The sequence below is a fragment of the Clinocottus analis genome, unplaced genomic scaffold, assembly GCF_023055335.1.
Source record: "Clinocottus analis isolate CAN_PGR_092001 unplaced genomic scaffold, fCliAna1.0.p SCAF_11, whole genome shotgun sequence".
Lineage (NCBI taxonomy): Eukaryota > Metazoa > Chordata > Actinopteri > Perciformes > Cottidae > Clinocottus > Clinocottus analis.
Window position 1 is genome coordinate 8,009,193 of NW_027175832.1, and position 16,057 is coordinate 8,025,249.

At 44.2% G+C, this 16,057-nt stretch overlaps 1 protein-coding gene across 1 annotated transcript; it reads left to right on the plus strand.

The window, feature by feature from the left end:
* The first annotated feature begins 584 nt into the window (after positions 1 to 584).
* mmp14b (matrix metallopeptidase 14b (membrane-inserted)) lies at positions 585 to 12,350 on the plus strand. The gene is made up of 10 exons (XM_068571031.1): positions 585 to 1,158; positions 7,569 to 7,717; positions 7,832 to 7,954; positions 8,109 to 8,416; positions 8,958 to 9,119; positions 9,392 to 9,552; positions 9,634 to 9,772; positions 9,885 to 10,035; positions 10,732 to 10,847; positions 10,966 to 12,350. The coding sequence occupies exons 1-10, from the start codon at positions 1,060 to 1,062 to the stop codon at positions 11,424 to 11,426; spliced, it is 1,869 nt and encodes a 622-aa protein (XP_068427132.1). The 5' UTR covers positions 585 to 1,059; the 3' UTR covers positions 11,427 to 12,350.
* The last annotated feature ends 3,707 nt before the right edge of the window (positions 12,351 to 16,057 follow it).

Genomic DNA, 16,057 nt, shown 5'->3' on the forward strand with positions numbered 1-16,057 from the left:
CGCAATTCCCCTTTTTAAATACAATGTGGCGCTGCATATTGTATGCAGTTCGTTTGGGCCTTTTTTTTAACAGCACACAGTTATCAGTATTAGACAGCATCAATTTGTGGAGTGTTAAATACATTAAGATAAAGAAGAGCTGGCAATTAACTGATAATTGGTCCGTCGTGTATAACGCCCTAAGCAGTTCAACAGAAATAATAGTTTAAGAATTTGTGGCTATTGCCTTGGCCATGAACAGAAGAGTATGGGTACACACTTTTTAAAGTGAAAAAATGTCTTGGATTGCGCAATCTGTTATCGAATGTGTCGATAGTTGCGCTCTCTTCTCTGCTAATAATAATAATAATAATAATAATAATAATAATAATAATAATAATAATAGCTTTCTGCATTTGATGGAGCAATAAGGCATTTAATTACAGCCTGAGAGTAAAAGCAAACCGTGCCAAGTCTAATGTGAAGGTCACCCAGTTGATTCCAGCCTAGAGGGGCGGGCTGAATAGGAGGGGGAGGTTTACAACGCGCTACTTTCCAGCTAAAGGTCTCCGGGGAGGATCAAACTACCACGTCTGCATCGGGAAGAGAGGGGAAGAGGAGAAGGGATCAAAACAAGCCGACTGGAGGATCGAGAAGAGAGGACAGCGCAGAGTCGGGACCGCTTCATCAAAACGAGGTCGGCTGAAACATCTGGAGCAAAACGCAAACTGAATTTGGACATAAATTACGCACAGCCTGCAGCCCCAGTGCCCCCGACAGACTTCCTGCTTCCAGTGACGCCTAATAGTTTTGGTTGAAATTAACCAAAACGCGAGCAGAATGCACACTGGACAAATACTTCTTGCGGTTTAGGTAACTCAAGTAATAAGTTGCAGAGGCGCATTTCTTCTGGGAACTCGTTTTGCGCTTTGCGCCAAGTCGATCTTGGTCGCCTCGTTTTATTGGATACGTCTTTTCACAGACAATGTTTTGACAAATAGCAAAGTAAAGATTCCGAAAACTGTTACAGGAAGAGCTGTCTATTTTGTATAGTTTTTTTATTTTTTGGAGAGTCGAGTGATGGCACCACAGCTCAAATCGCTTGTCCGACTGCTGCTGCTGGCGGTGGTGTGGGAGCTGAGCGCACATGGAGCGACGGAGCGACAAGTCAATCCAGAGGTGAGCAATAAATCCAGAGGTGATGGACAGGCCAAAAAGAGAGGAGCGCATACATTCATAATAGAGGAATAATTTCAGATAAATACATGCAGAATAAAGCAATATAGTTTGATAAATACATCCAGAATTAAAGAATAAAGCCAGATAAATAAATGCATATATAATATACGTATATAATGAAGCCAGAAAAACTAACCCAGAACCATGAAATAAAGTTAGATGAATTCAGAATTGGGGAATAATAAAAACAGATGCATAAATTAAGCCAGATAAATAAACCAGGAATAAGATCAGATAAGTAAACTCAGAATCAAGGAATAAAACTTGATAAATACACCCAGCCTTGTGGAATTAAGCCTGATAAATAAATCTACAGTCAAAACGAAGGAATTAACCCTGATAAATAAATCTTGAGAGGAATGCATGTGGATGAATGCAGTAAATGAATAAGCCAGATAAATATATCCAAAATAGCCATTAACTATTAAAACTCAATAAATACATTTAGAGCAGACGGATAAACAAAGCTTGGATAAGGAAACGCATATAGAGATATGCTGTCCCCTCATATGTAGGATTTAAGGATATTTCCCTGCTAAAATTTCCTGATTTGACAACCACTTTGATTTCACAGGCCTGCATATAATATGGTAATTTGTGACCACCCTGTTGTCTTTGTAAAAAGTTTTCATCCTGGTGGACATATATTGCAACAGTTGCGTGTCGCTGCCGCAGAGATATGGGAATGGCTTTGACCCTGAGTGAGAGGAAGCAGCCCATGATGATGATAGTGCTAGTGAAAACACAGAAATGCTGAGAGAGCAAAAGTGGTAGCGCAAAAGAAAAAATCAAATGAGGAGAAATGCATGAGCTTGTATTGTGGTCCTCGGCAGGGACAGAGGGAGGGGGAGGATTGATAGTTGTGGGTGCAGTTATATTCAGAGGGATGGGGAGATGTAATTGTTGACATCTGTCCTAAGTTACTGCTTCGCAGACAAGATGGAGGTGGGTTTAACAGGGAAGAGTTTCCTGTTCTTCTCTGTTCAGTTCTGTACACTCAGATCTGATATGTCTGCCGTATCAGCAGTCATCCAACCCCACAGCCAGTATAATAGCAGGAAGTTATGTATTTATTTAGCCGGACGTGAGTTGTTATGTTACTCCTACACACCTGCTTCCCTCAGTAGCATAAGTCAATACTTTTTATGGTGGGCCATACAGTGGAGTCTAACGTCTCTCTCGTCATTGTATCCTGCCTATGGAATTAAAAGTCCAGCTGAGGCTGTGGAAGGAAACTCCGTTGACCTAAAAGCCTGCAAACTTCTGTGATTTAAATGTTAGCAGAGGAGCTGGCCTACCGCCACCATTTTTTTAGCACAGGAGCAAGATGCATCTATATTTCCCAAATTAGATCAACTAAGAAAAATACAACAATGTACTTTTTCCCTATAAATCAAAGAATTGATGTGCGAGTTGTTTATAAAGTGATCGAAATGAGATTAAAATGGTAACAATTATGAGATAAGATAACAATGGATAGTCGGTTAAAATGACGCAACACTGTAATCTGACTCTCAAGTAATGCTTAACAACTTCTAGGCCTCATTGGCAGACATATATTGGATGAGTTCAACATGTGAGGCAGATAGACCTTAAAACAGCTACTTCACAACGGAGCTTAAGTGATTTTCGTGGTAGTAGGAAGTAGAAAAGCTATCAAGTTTCTGTGGAAAATTGCACCAAAGTGCAGGGGCCGGCTTGGCCTGAAGTGCCCTGGAAAGTGTGTTGGTTCAATAAGTTTATGTTCATTTAATGATTTACCTCCTATGTTTTTATGATGTTTTTTTATTATGACTATCGCTGCTTCCTGTGTCTATATTTACTGATCACATACGTTGCCTCCACAAACCGGTTGAGTAGGTTGTGTTTAAATGAACAATAATTCTAATTAAGTGAGTGGTCGAGTCTTGTTCCGGAGGGGGTTGATGAACAGCCAGGGCTTGGGAGGATAAAGAGGTCATTTCCTGTGGTCTGTGGTAGAGACAGGAAGTGGGTAGTGGGTTTTTGTTCGCCGCTAAAAAACACCTTGGTGTGTCAGCAACCGAGTGTGAGACTCACTGGTACACGCATACACACACACACACGCACGCACACACACACACACACACACACACTCACATACACACACCTAATCTCATATGTGCACAGATCTTTTTATTTTGCACACTCACACAGGAATGCCTACAGGCTGAGGTCATTCACTACAGAGGAAGATAAATGTACATGAGCCGAGATGATGAAAGTAAAGCCGGGAAGACAGTGAGGAGACTGTTGGTGACTAGAAAGAAGGGCATTGTGGTGATGTGAGTGATGCAATCTGGGAAAGGGACAGTTGGAAAATGGACCAATTATTCAGTTGAACTGGACAGGATGTAGATCACAGCTGTAATACACATCCTGTGACCTAAGAGAATTCAGATTGGTTTTAACTGGTAACTTTTAACCAGTGCCATTATGATGTCTGACTAGTCTTTCAGCAGAAGGAAGGAAGGAAGGAAGGAAGGAAGGAAGGAAGGGTGAATAGTTTTTAGACAAAGCCTCATCCTTAAGATTGTCACGGGGTGGCCCGAGGGTTACCTTCCTGAGGAAATATGAGGTGTTAAAGGAAATAAAGTAATACGCTAAGTCATTACCTCATTTCCTGTTCATAAACAAAGCAAGCAAAAGCCAAATTGCAAGGAAGCATTTTCCTGAGTTTGAGATTTTCTTGGGATTGTCTTATTGCTCAAATGACATTGGCAGAGATGAGTGTTTTTCCACTCTTGGGTCACAAAGTCTTATTGATGTTGGCTGGAGAATGGTTGTTTTAATAGACAGCAGCTGGTGGATTTAACACACACACACACACACACACACACACACACACACACACACACACAAACATGCCCACATACACATTCAAGACCTTTTTTATTTGTGTGACAAGGACCTCCTGGCCAGAGGGGACAGCAACATTGCACGTTATCCTAAAGGAAAAGCATTAGCCTTGGTCAAATGTTCAAACAGCATGAAGAAGTCATATTTTAACACGTTGCGCTGGATATACCTACACACAAACTCCCTCCCACACACACACACACACGCTCACAATCACAAGGCAATAGCGAGCTGTTGCAAGTGGAGTGGGAGCACATGTCGGACAGAACTGCAGCTCTCTGGACAGACTGAGTGGATGTGTCATGAGGACCTGCGTGTGTGCTGTATACCCTCAGTTGGAATCCTATTGCTGTTGACCAAAGTTTCTTTCCATTGGCCCCCACCAAACGGAACAACTGACTCCCTTTCTTTTCTGAAACGCAATCCCTCCGTCTCCTTCTTGTCATCCGATGCAAAATGTGCACTCTGCCTGCTGACATCCAGAGCAGCCGTTGTTTGATTCCTGTGGGTCTAACATTACACAATAAACTCACATCGCTGCATATACGAGCGAGCTGCGCCCTCGAAGTACCTTTGCTCTGTGCTTGTCTATATGCATGTGCTTTGTTAGAAATCAAAGGATCAAGAAGAGTGACTCTGACACTGAAGTGTGCTTATGCAGCAGCTTGAAGTGTTCTACATCAGTGATTCTCAGTCGGGGGAACAGTCGTTCACCTCAGAGTGCATGTGGAAAAATTGTGGAGAAAAAAAAATGTAAATTGTGATTTGAATAAAATAAATCGTATTGTCACTGTAGTACGTGAACACCAGGTTTTGAGAGTGCTGGAAAACTATTTAACTAGCAAACAGTTAGCTAAAAGTGATCGATAAACAATACATACAATAATAAGAGAAGTAATATATGGTTGAAATAGTTAGCTTAAAGTAATGGATGAACAGTGAAGTAGTTAGCTTAACATAATGGATAAACTGTTGAATAGTTAGCTTAAAGTAATGTATAATGTTTACATATTAATTTAAGGCTAACTACTTTAAGCTAACTACTTTATGTTTATACAATACACTATTAAGTAGTTAGCTTAAAGTAATGTATAAACTGTAAAGTAGTTAGCGTAAAGTAATGTGTAAACTGTAAAGTAGTTTGCTTAAAGTAATGGATAAACTAGTTAAAATAGGTAATGAAACTATGAACATACAGTAATATAAATAGTTTGCACAAAGTAATGGTTGAAATTGTTAGCTAAACGAAATATATAAATAATGGAAATTATGGGTTGTCAGGATATTTGAATTCATTGGACATGGCTGTGTGCGTATGTGTGGTTCAGAACCACTGCTCTACATCAAAGGACTGTATTAGCTTGGGTTGTCATCTCCTACGCCACTGTAAATAGTGACCATTCCCTCTTCCTGCTACTGCTGTCGTTACTCAGCTCATTAGTCTGGTCAAAAATAGCAACAGTGAATAAGACTTTGTCAAGTCACCTTTGGGACCGGAGAAAGAGGTGTGGGAGCCCGAAAGTTAAAACAAGTGTTCAGTGTCACTCAACAGAAGTCTTTTGACTGATTTTGTAGAAAAGAAAAACAGTGAATGTCTGAAAGAGTAGAATAAGGTTTCGAGCACTGTTTTCCCTTATAATCACAGTAAAATACACGAGATGCTAAAGCTTGTGTTTGACTTTGCTGCTTATGTAGATGTGCTGGAACAGTGGAAAACAGTGAGTCTTTATGTGTCCAGTGCAGCTCCGTGGGTGAGTCAGAACCAGAAAGAGCTCATTCAGGGGTGAAGTCTAAACACTAAGACCTCCGTGTCTCCCAAGGACAGACAGTGAGGGAGAGATTAGACCCTAAAGGGCCTCACAAATTCTGCCATTCACTGCTGCCCAACGTATAGCCATGTTTTAAACAGAAACCTACAGACCTGAACACATATTCACATAATCTATGTCCGCACTACTTTGCTTTGTACTGTATATTATAAGGGGAAACATCCTGAAACGGGTCATTTAATGATAAGCTACAGACCTATTTTTTTACATTTGACAATATAAATCTAAATGGGCTCCTTAGCAATTCTGTTGCATTTTTTGTGAATTTTTCTAGCAGTCAGGAAATAAACAGGGATCACGGCTGTTGCCCCATCAACAGAATGGCAATGAAAATGCCCATACAGCAACAATTGAGTGGCTCTGGGTGTGGTTGTTCATAAGTATTTACCCTGAAGCCTCTGGGTTTTCCATAAGAGAGGGATGAGAGAGAGGAGAGGAGAAGGGGTGGAGAGACGAGGCGAAGACAGGGACATGGACGTGGGGGGAAGAGTTTGACTCTGAGGTTTGGATGCGCAGAGGAAGAAATTCCCAGTTAAATTACTGACTGACGTTGCTGCTCCACTGGAGACATCGGTTGAGGTTGCCCAAGGCCTGAGTCTAACCCGGGGACACTCCCTATCTTTCTCTCTTCTCTCTTTTCAATCTTCTTCACTGCCTAAACACACACTACGCCCTTGGTTTTTAATCAGAACTAAGTCACTTTGAGCCCTCGCCTGCCAGGAAAAAAAAAATCAAACGCATCCTAGAAGTTCACGACAAGCTCACAAAGGGAACAGCAAAATATCAAAGTGGTGTGGGTTTTCACTGCGCTCACAATAGCCTCAGTGTTATTTGTCAGCTCTCGCTTGAGAGTGTATACGATGTGTGGGAGAGGTGCGGAGCCGAGTCGCTGGTACAGATGTCCGACCGGCACCACAGCAAAATGAGTCTCAAGGGGAAAGTAAGGTCAAGCTAAGCGGGGACTCAGGGAGCTCACTGACCATCATGTGTACTCGAAGGGCTTCAATCTAAACTAACACAGGGGAGAGTTCAGGTGTACGTGTTGCAGTCTGCACTGAAACACAAACTGGTAGCTACAGAATAACTTCAATGTAGTAACTGAAGTTAATCTTTAACTCTCTGAGGGGGTTTCCTCATTCAGTTTCAGTCTCAGTTTTTTTGTTGTTGAAACCTGAACTGTCTTTGTTTGACTCTTTTATGGGAGCTGAACCGTGGCCTTTTTCTAACATGCTGACCGTAGTGCTGATTAAGCATGGTCTTCAGTGGAGAGACGAATGTTGATGCTTGAATAGCTTTTGCGTTTCGTCATTGTATGGAGACGTGCCAGGTGCTTGAAACGATGTTGCCCCGACTGTCCAAATATCCAGATATCAAAACACAGAAAGACATTACTCAAGAGCTTATTTTTCAATGAGGAATGTGTTGTTGCTGCAGTCGCATAAAAACATCCAGCACTGACCACACCGTTCAACTTTGTTAAACAACAAGAATCAGGTGCGATGGGACTTGTTTATGGGTCTGTTTCTAATTAGGTCTTTTTTTTCTCCCTCTGTCATAAGACTGGAGTTTCCTCGGTTTCATTTCGCAATATGTTTCACGGCTCATACTGATCTCTCCTCTTTTTCCTTTTGTTTTGCGTCACAGTCATGGCTGCAGCAGTACGGTTACCTGCCCCCGGGGGACATGAGGACCCACGCCCTGCGCTCCCCTCAATCCGTCTCCTCGGCCATCGGTGCCATGCAGAGATTCTACGGCCTCACCGTCACCGGCACCTTTGACACCAACACCATTGAGTGAGCGACCTCAAACAGCTGTACTCCGCATGCAGAAAAAGTGTGGCCTTTTTTTTCTCAAACGTACACTATCTCCTGTGGTGTTTTGAGTGGACTGTGTCTGGTCTTCGGCAGGGCCATGCAGCGACCGCGCTGTGGCGTTCCTGATAAGTTTGGTGCCGAGCTGAAGAGCAACCTGAGGAGGAAGAGATACGCCATCCAGGGCCTGAAGTGGGACAAGACCGAGATCACTTTCTCGTAAGTAAAAGTGTCTCCAACGGCACGATAGAACTCTTTGCTGCATCTTATCTTTGTACCCAATGAACCAACATGAGAAAACCCAAACCGATGAGGGGACCTTCTTTTCTAGAAAGGGAAAATAATGTCATGTCTCGCCTTTCTCACTCTGCAGTATACAGAACTACACCCCTAAGGTGGGTGAGTACGAGAGCAACGAAGCCATCAGGAAGGCCTTCAAGGTGTGGGAGGGCGTCACCCCGCTTCGTTTCCGGGAAATCCCCTACAGTTACATCCGGGACAAGGTGGAGGAGTTTGCCGACATTATGCTCTTCTTCGCCGAGGGTTTCCACGGTGACAGCAGCCCATTCGATGGAGAGGGGGGCTTCCTAGCGCATGCCTATTTCCCCAGTCATGGCATCGGTGGGGACACCCACTTTGACGCGGCTGAGCCGTGGACTGTTGGGAGCAAGAATCTGTTTGGTGAGGCTCCTTTGAATCCGTGTTGAAACTGACGTTTTGATAAATGAGCGGGGACTTTTTTTTTAATGGTGATTGCCGTAAAACTGATGATGGCACAATGTTGGGAAGTCCTCTGTACACCGGGAGTCAGCAGGACTGTGAATTCTGCTGTTGTGAGAAAAACACAAGCAGCAACATGTCCCGTCTTGTTCCAGTACATTTAAGGGAGTTAATCCCCTGTACTCTGTCGAAGCTGCAGAAACGAAGAAGTGTTTATTTCTGGAGCGTTGCACTGTCAGCTGTCTGAGTGACACACCTTCTTATGATCTGCAGATGAGTTCATCTTTGATTCACTGAAGTGATAAGTACTTGTGTGCGTTTGAGTCACTTAAAAAAGAGGAAACTGCAACATGTACTCCTTCTTCTTGTTCTTGTTCTTCTTGTTCTTGTTCTTCTTGTTGTTCTTCTTCTTTTTCTTCATCTTCTTCTTCAGTAGATGATGTCTTATTAGCATGAGAGGGAAAACGCCTTAAATAGTGTTTTGGTGTTGACACTGTTTCAGGTAATGATTTGTTCCTGGTTGCGGTCCATGAACTGGGCCATGCTCTGGGTCTGGAGCACTCCAACGACCCGTCGGCCATCATGGCTCCCTTCTACCAGTGGATGGACACCGAGAACTTCCAGCTTCCTGACGACGATCGCAGAGGCATACAGCAACTTTATGGTGCGTTGGCTGACACTCAACGTCACGATCTTTACGATACAAAACCAGAAATCTGAAGACAGAACGATATAAAACATTGTGTCCTTCCAATGATCGATAAGACCCTTTCTATCTTTGTTAAATGTTTTGTTTGGTACTTTTATAACTCTCTGTTGCGTGCTACTAATAGCTATTTCCTCAAAGGTGGATCATTAAGCTTTACTGGATCCAACAGTACCAGCAGTAGAAGCGTAAACGTTGTCGTCAGGTTTACTGAAACCCTTTTCACACAGGTTCTGGATCAGGCCCTCATGTCCCTGATGTTTCACCCCGCATGCCGGACAACAACCCAGACCCCACATACCCACCAGACAAGCCTCACTACGGCCCCAACATCTGTGACGGGCATTTCGACACCATCGCCATCCTCAGAGGGGAAATGTTTGTGTTCAAGGTGAACTCTCACAACCTGGACGGACTTGTGTTATGACCGTTTCACGAGCCGGCTGTTCATTAAATCTCTTTTCCCTTTCAGGATAAATGGTTCTGGAGGGTCCGTAACAACCAGGTTCTGGATGGTTATCCCATGCCGAATGGTCACTTTTGGAGGGGACTGCCCACCCATGTCAATTCCGCGTTCGAAAGGGAAGATGGGAAATTTGTTTTCTTTAAAGGCAAGTCTGGCTTCACAATAGTAACATAACATTTAAAGGACGTCATCATAAAGCAGTCAAGGTCTTGCAGTTATCTCATGTGTGTAACTTGCCTCTCGCTCTGTCTCTCCAGGGGACAAGTACTGGGTGTTCACTGAATCAATCCTGGATGCTAGTTACCCGCAAACTCTGAAGGAAATGGGCACTGGGCTTCCCAAAGATCGAATAGACGCTGCTCTCTACTACACCCCCACTGGACAGACATATTACTTCAGAGGCAACAAGTTAGTCATCTTCTCCTGAGTGTGTGTGTGTTTGTGTGGGTGTGTGTGTGTGGGTGTGTGTGTGTGGGTGTGTGTGGGTGTGTGTGTGTGTGTGTGTGTGCGTCATATCCCGCAATGAAACTGTACTGAAGTTTGTAAACTACTGACTCAAAAGAGCATCCGTTTGTGTCAACACTACCAAATGATATGTTTGAATATTGACCATATAAGGTCAAATACCTGAGGTCAGTCACTTATCCTGAATTACAAACCTGCATTTCATTTAAACATTGAAATAAACCGAGAGGAACTTTAAAGCTTGCTGAGCCCCACCATGTTTACACTGTACTCCTTGTTTTTGAAGAGCACGGTGGTCAGTGATTACACTGCAAACAGACTCCCAAATAAACAGAGTTATGACAAGTGTATGCTGTTATTTAAAAAACAATAATTTAAAAACCTGCTTGATGGTTTCGTTCAGCAGAATCACTAAAGCACATTTTCACGTTCCTGAAAGGAATCTAAGTCTCAAAAACCTTTTGGCTAAAGAAAAGTCGAGTCTCTTGAATTCCTTCACAAGTCTGCTCTGAAGTCTCAAGTTCTTCAGTGCAAGTGGAAGTCAAGACTTGAGTCGTCCATGTCTATGAATGAGACATGAACTCACCATAGCTGCTCACCGTTGCTCTCTTGACCTTTCATCTCTCATTCCCGCTTCAGATATTACCGTTTCAACGAAGGTTCACGAAGCGTCGACAGCGGCTACCCAAAAGCTATCAGTGTGTGGCAAGGAGTGCCAGACAACATCAAGGCCGCCTTCATGAGCAAGGATCAAGGTATGATATTACCTCGACTCTCTTTTCTCACATCGTCGTGTGAACCGATACTTGTAGATGTCGCCTTTCGGGAGGTTTCTTTTCACATTTCTTTCTTCAACCCCCCCGCCCCCTCCAGTGTACACCTACTTCTACAAAGCCAACAAGTACTGGAAGTTCAACAACCAGATGATGCGCGTGGAGCCGGGATACCCCAAATCTGCCCTCCGGGACTGGATGGGCTGCCCCAACGAAGACTCCAAGACGGACGGAGGGAAAGGCGGCGGAGGCGGAGGACACGACAAGGACAAGGAGAGGGAGAAGGACAAGGAGCGCGAGGATAAGGACAGAACCAGAGACAGGGAGAGGGAGAGAGAGAGGGAGACGGACACGGAGAAGGAGAAAGAAACGGAGGTGATCATTATTGAAGTGGACGAGGAGGAAGGGCTCGGGGGCGGCAGCGGAGCAGCCGCAGTGGTGGTGCCGCTCTTCCTGTTAGTGTGTGTGATTGCGACTCTGGCTGCCTTGGTGTTTTTCCGTCGCTACGGTACGCCCCGCCGACTCCTCTACTGCCAACGATCTTTACTTGACAAGGTGTAGACGGAGGAGGAGGAGGAGAGGAGGAGAAGACAGGGACAGAAAGAGAACATGGAAGGAATTCTTAAACACAGATAATGAGAGCAGAAGAGATACAAAAACAAGTACAAGTAGAAAAACTGGAGAAAGAGCAGGAGGAAAAGCACCAGAGTTGCATTTTAAATGTCCGTACCACTGCCAGATTTCTTTTGCTCCATCGCTCAACCACTCCATCCTTCCATTTTTGTTTCTCTCCCCCTCCCTTCCATCTCTGCCTCTCTCCTCGCGGTTACTGACGCCAGCTCATTGCTGTTTGTTTTAGCCTTTTTTTTTTTTCTCGAAGTCTTATTTCCACTTCCTGTCAGTGGTCAGTGTTTGTGTCCGTGTGAATTTCCGCTTCAAACCTGCATCTCCGCGACACACGTTCTCGCATGTTCTTTTTCCGAGCGAGTGAGGAGCGCGTTTTGATGGTTTGCGCCGTCTTCTTCCCCGAGCAACACGTTTGGAAAGCACAGCGGCATTGTCGCCGTGCTTTAGTCTTCCAGTAGAGTACCACGTCGGAGCCAGTACGGACCATGAAAAGGAGAACAAAACATTAGCTTAAGTCTTTTTGAAGCATGAGATATCAGAGTAAAGCAAAAACTTTTTTTTTTCATATCGATGTCTTTAGTGCTGATTATTATTATAAATGATGCTGTCATTATTATTATGACTAATAGTATTCTTGTTGTCCTACGTGTAAAGAATGTGTTTTTGTTTTGTACATTGTCATTAAAACGTCCTGCTGGACAGTGACATGCAGTTTTTAAAGTGGCCTTAATTTTATAAATGTGTGGGGACAGTGAATGGGGAAGGGGGTTATGTATTCTTGAAACTTGATTGTTTTTTCTTTTCTTTTTTTTACCTTGAATCGATCTCAAATGAAATAAATTGAAGAACTGAAAATGACTAATTTTTTGTCATTGTACTTGTTTTTTTAGTTTTAAAATCATGGTGCTACAATATAGTCAGGGGTTATAAGTAGCTTAACAACAATGATAATGATACTAGTGATACTGACGCTGATAACAATCCAGTGTTTTCAATGGGTGTGTGTGTGTGTGTGTGTGTGCGTGTGTGTGTGTGCGTGTCTTTAATCACTTATGCTTTTTAAAGCTTTTCTTACACAATAAAGTAACTTCAAAAGGTTTTCTGTGATTTGATTCCACTAAGTTAACCATTCCCTTGATATTTCATTCTTCTTTCTGTGAACCGCCATGAGCAGAACTGGAGTCACTCACCCCCTTAATGCGGCCAGATTTCCAGCTTCGACCTGTCCTCTCATGCTCTCATATTGATCTCGCCCCGTCTGGTGCTCACCATGTCCTCCTGGACCTCCAGGTTTCTTGCTCCCCCGACTGCATCGCTCTTCTTTTACTGGGGCTCGGAAACTGGCAGGCCGGAATCTGGGTCGGAAAGCGCGGACTGGATCCAAAGCTTAAGTAGAAACAGGGATGAAGAGGATTGTGTAAAGTCGTTGCTGCACAGCAGGAAAACATATCTCAGCTATCCGGTTAGAGAGACAGGGTGTGTGTGTGTGTGTGTGTGTGTGTGTTCTTGTCCATACTTATGAGGACCAAAGCCTCTTCACAAGAGAAGGTGGATGAGGGAAGTGGAGCACAAGTTCTTTGGATCTCGGGTTTGATAAGCATGTGGCGAGTTTTAATATCCTCTGACGAATGTGGTCAACGCAGGTCCCCGCAAGTATAGCAATACAAGCGTGCTCTCATGCATGTTCTTGCACCGCTATAAATGCCTTTATTTGTGCAATGTGCACTGCGTGTATGTACACTCCCATCCGCCACGAGCCAATAAAAGCTCAAACAGCAAACTCAGGCGTCTCCCCACTCCTTAATGATCCCACTAATGAACAACTGCTGAACAGCCATTAGACCCACTGCAAAGATGACTGACTGCAAGAGAGCGAGTGGGTGGGAGTCATCGCCTCTGGGATATGGTACATGATTGCAGCGATGGGGCTTTATGCAATGAAAATGATGAGGTATTTTCCTATTGTGCCCCAAAGGGTTCGGGCGCCCATTTGTCTCCACTTTGCTGCAGTTGTCTTGAGAGAGAGAGAAGTCACGAGGCTTTTTTTGTGGAAGGGATAGGAGGGAGGGGGAGATGAAGGAGGAGTGAGGAGGGTTAAGTCACATTTGGATGCCAGAGATGGAGCAGAATTCCATGAGCAACATCTGGAATTCCAACTGCATCATGCCGGCCAGACACACAGCGGGACGCGGGATGGGGGTTGGTTTGGGTGTGTTTAATTGGCTTTTTTGTTTTTTACTTCATCATGGTCACAATAAAGTATACGTAAAGAAGGATTGTGTGTGTTTTTTGGGGGGCGTTTTCTTCCTGGGTTTACCGCTTTAAGGCACACGGGACAGACGTCAGGCTGCGAGGTCACGGCTTCTGATGTTTTCCGTTTTTTCCCCTCAGCTGATTCTGCGGAGCGAGGAAAAGATCGGCCTCAGCATAATCCGTCCCCACAGCGCTCCCCTCGCTCCCCTCGCTGTGTAACTGGAGAGCTTTTTCTTCACAGTCTGCGAAATGACTCACTCCTTTTTCACAAAGCCTGACAAAGGAGCACAGGCCTCTTCCAGCCACCTCCACTCCTCCGGCTCTCACATTTCACCCCAGATAAAGGAATACAAAAGTTTCATTTCTATCCCTAATCCACTTTTACACAAAAGCGGCAGTCACAATCACAGACTGCACTCATGTCAACAATGCCGTCCTTCTCCCATCGAGCCCCCTACTCAGCAGACGTCATTAACAGGCCCTCTTTTTTATGTTTCTCTCTCGCCGCTGGACGCTCTCGGGGCCTGTTTCGGTTGGCATGTGAGCGTCCTGCAGGCCGATGAGTGGAAACTTCCAAATAGGGGAAGTCCTGCTCTTGGCTATTGTGTCTCATAATAGCCAACACCGAATGTCATGATGTAATTGCAAGGCCCGACCTCAGAGAGAATTTTCTTTTCTTTTCTTTCTCCCTGTTAGGAGCCTAAATGATTACCAGGGAACGGTTAGTGTTGCACTCTGCCCGGCAACAGAGACATAAGACGGTGGAAAGACGCATTTCTGAAGCAAACTGGTGAGTTGCTATATAGGTTACACATGGTTTTCATTTGCATCAGTTAAAGCTCCGCCACATCCTGCACCGCACACTAATACAACAAACCGGGACAGGGGGTTTCTCTTTGTCACACACATGAACATTTGGCTTTGCGTATTTGTATTTTTCATTTTAAATGGTCACAATTATGGATTTAACAACTCTTGTAATGCAATTTGAGTGACTGCTTGGTAAATGTCAGTGGCTGATAATGGAGAGCACATATATGAATATTCGAAACAATGGCAAACTTAAAAAACATCACCAAAGAGATGTCATCCTGTCACATACCAATTTTATTTTTAGTCATACCCTGAAAAGCTGATTTGATCTGAAAATAAGAGGTCTTCACAGGATATCATGCACCGCTGAGATATGCACAATCTCTGTTTCCATTCGAGCGCCCCAGTGAACCAGCAAGCACAACGCCAGAGGCGTGAACGGCCATCTTTAAAGTTAATCATCACACCGTGTCAGAACGTCGTGAAAAAGTGGACCACGTCTTCGTGGAGTTTTGCCCTTCTATTCGAGTGCACTCGCTGTTTTACAAGATAGAAACACAATGTTGAACTTTAAACAAAGTATTCCACCCTCTGGAAGGGTGCAAGAGATTGCAGCTTTTGTGTAGCTGCTGTAATCTCTTTCTCTCTCTTTCACACACAAAGACAACACACGGTTTATTAGTGGTGTACACTGTCAGTAATAGAGTGGGATCAATATCTAATACTTTTTCCGTTGTGTCTGCATCTTATTATTCCATTTAGCTGCATGTGGGGCTGTGCATGGAAAATAACTTTCCCCATTAGCTCAACTTGTTTGGTGTGTGTGTGCCCCAGAGCCCAATTTTCCATTTTCATCCGATATGTTCAACGTTTTGGGTTGATGATCGCTCGTGAAGCTACATGCATGCCTTTTGTTCCACAGAGCACAATGTCTGCTCTCAGGATCGGGCGTGGTGCCGCAGGAGCGGCCGCTAGAAAAATGTCACAGGGAGGCAGTGTGTGGGCGACGAAAAAATACAGGTGCAAGGAAGTTGAACAATCAACATTACATCTCCTTTAGGTTGCATTTTCTTCTTCTTCAGGGTATGCCGTGGTTTCCCCAAGCCCTGCAGAAAAACACCTCCATCATAAGAGATGCTGATTCAGGTTACCCTCAACCTGACCCAGCAGCCATATCCACGAGGAAACCCCCCGCCCCCTGCTTCGCTCAGGGGCCCTAGTCAGGATTGTGGGCACATTTCATCTGCAAACTAAATATACACACAGTCACTGTCTGAACTCTGAAGACCACAAGAGAGAAGCAGCGAGACCCTTCTCGAGATCTCCTGTAGTCAGCTCATGAAGTCACATCCAACCTCATGCATGTTTTTATTCTCTCTCACTCTCTCTCTCTCTCGCCTCTTCCAGCGCAACAAGTCCCATCTGGTTTCCATAAGCTCATACATGTCATTATGAAGACGGGGAAGAGGGGAGGACTGAAAGAGGAGGGGGAAGGGTGT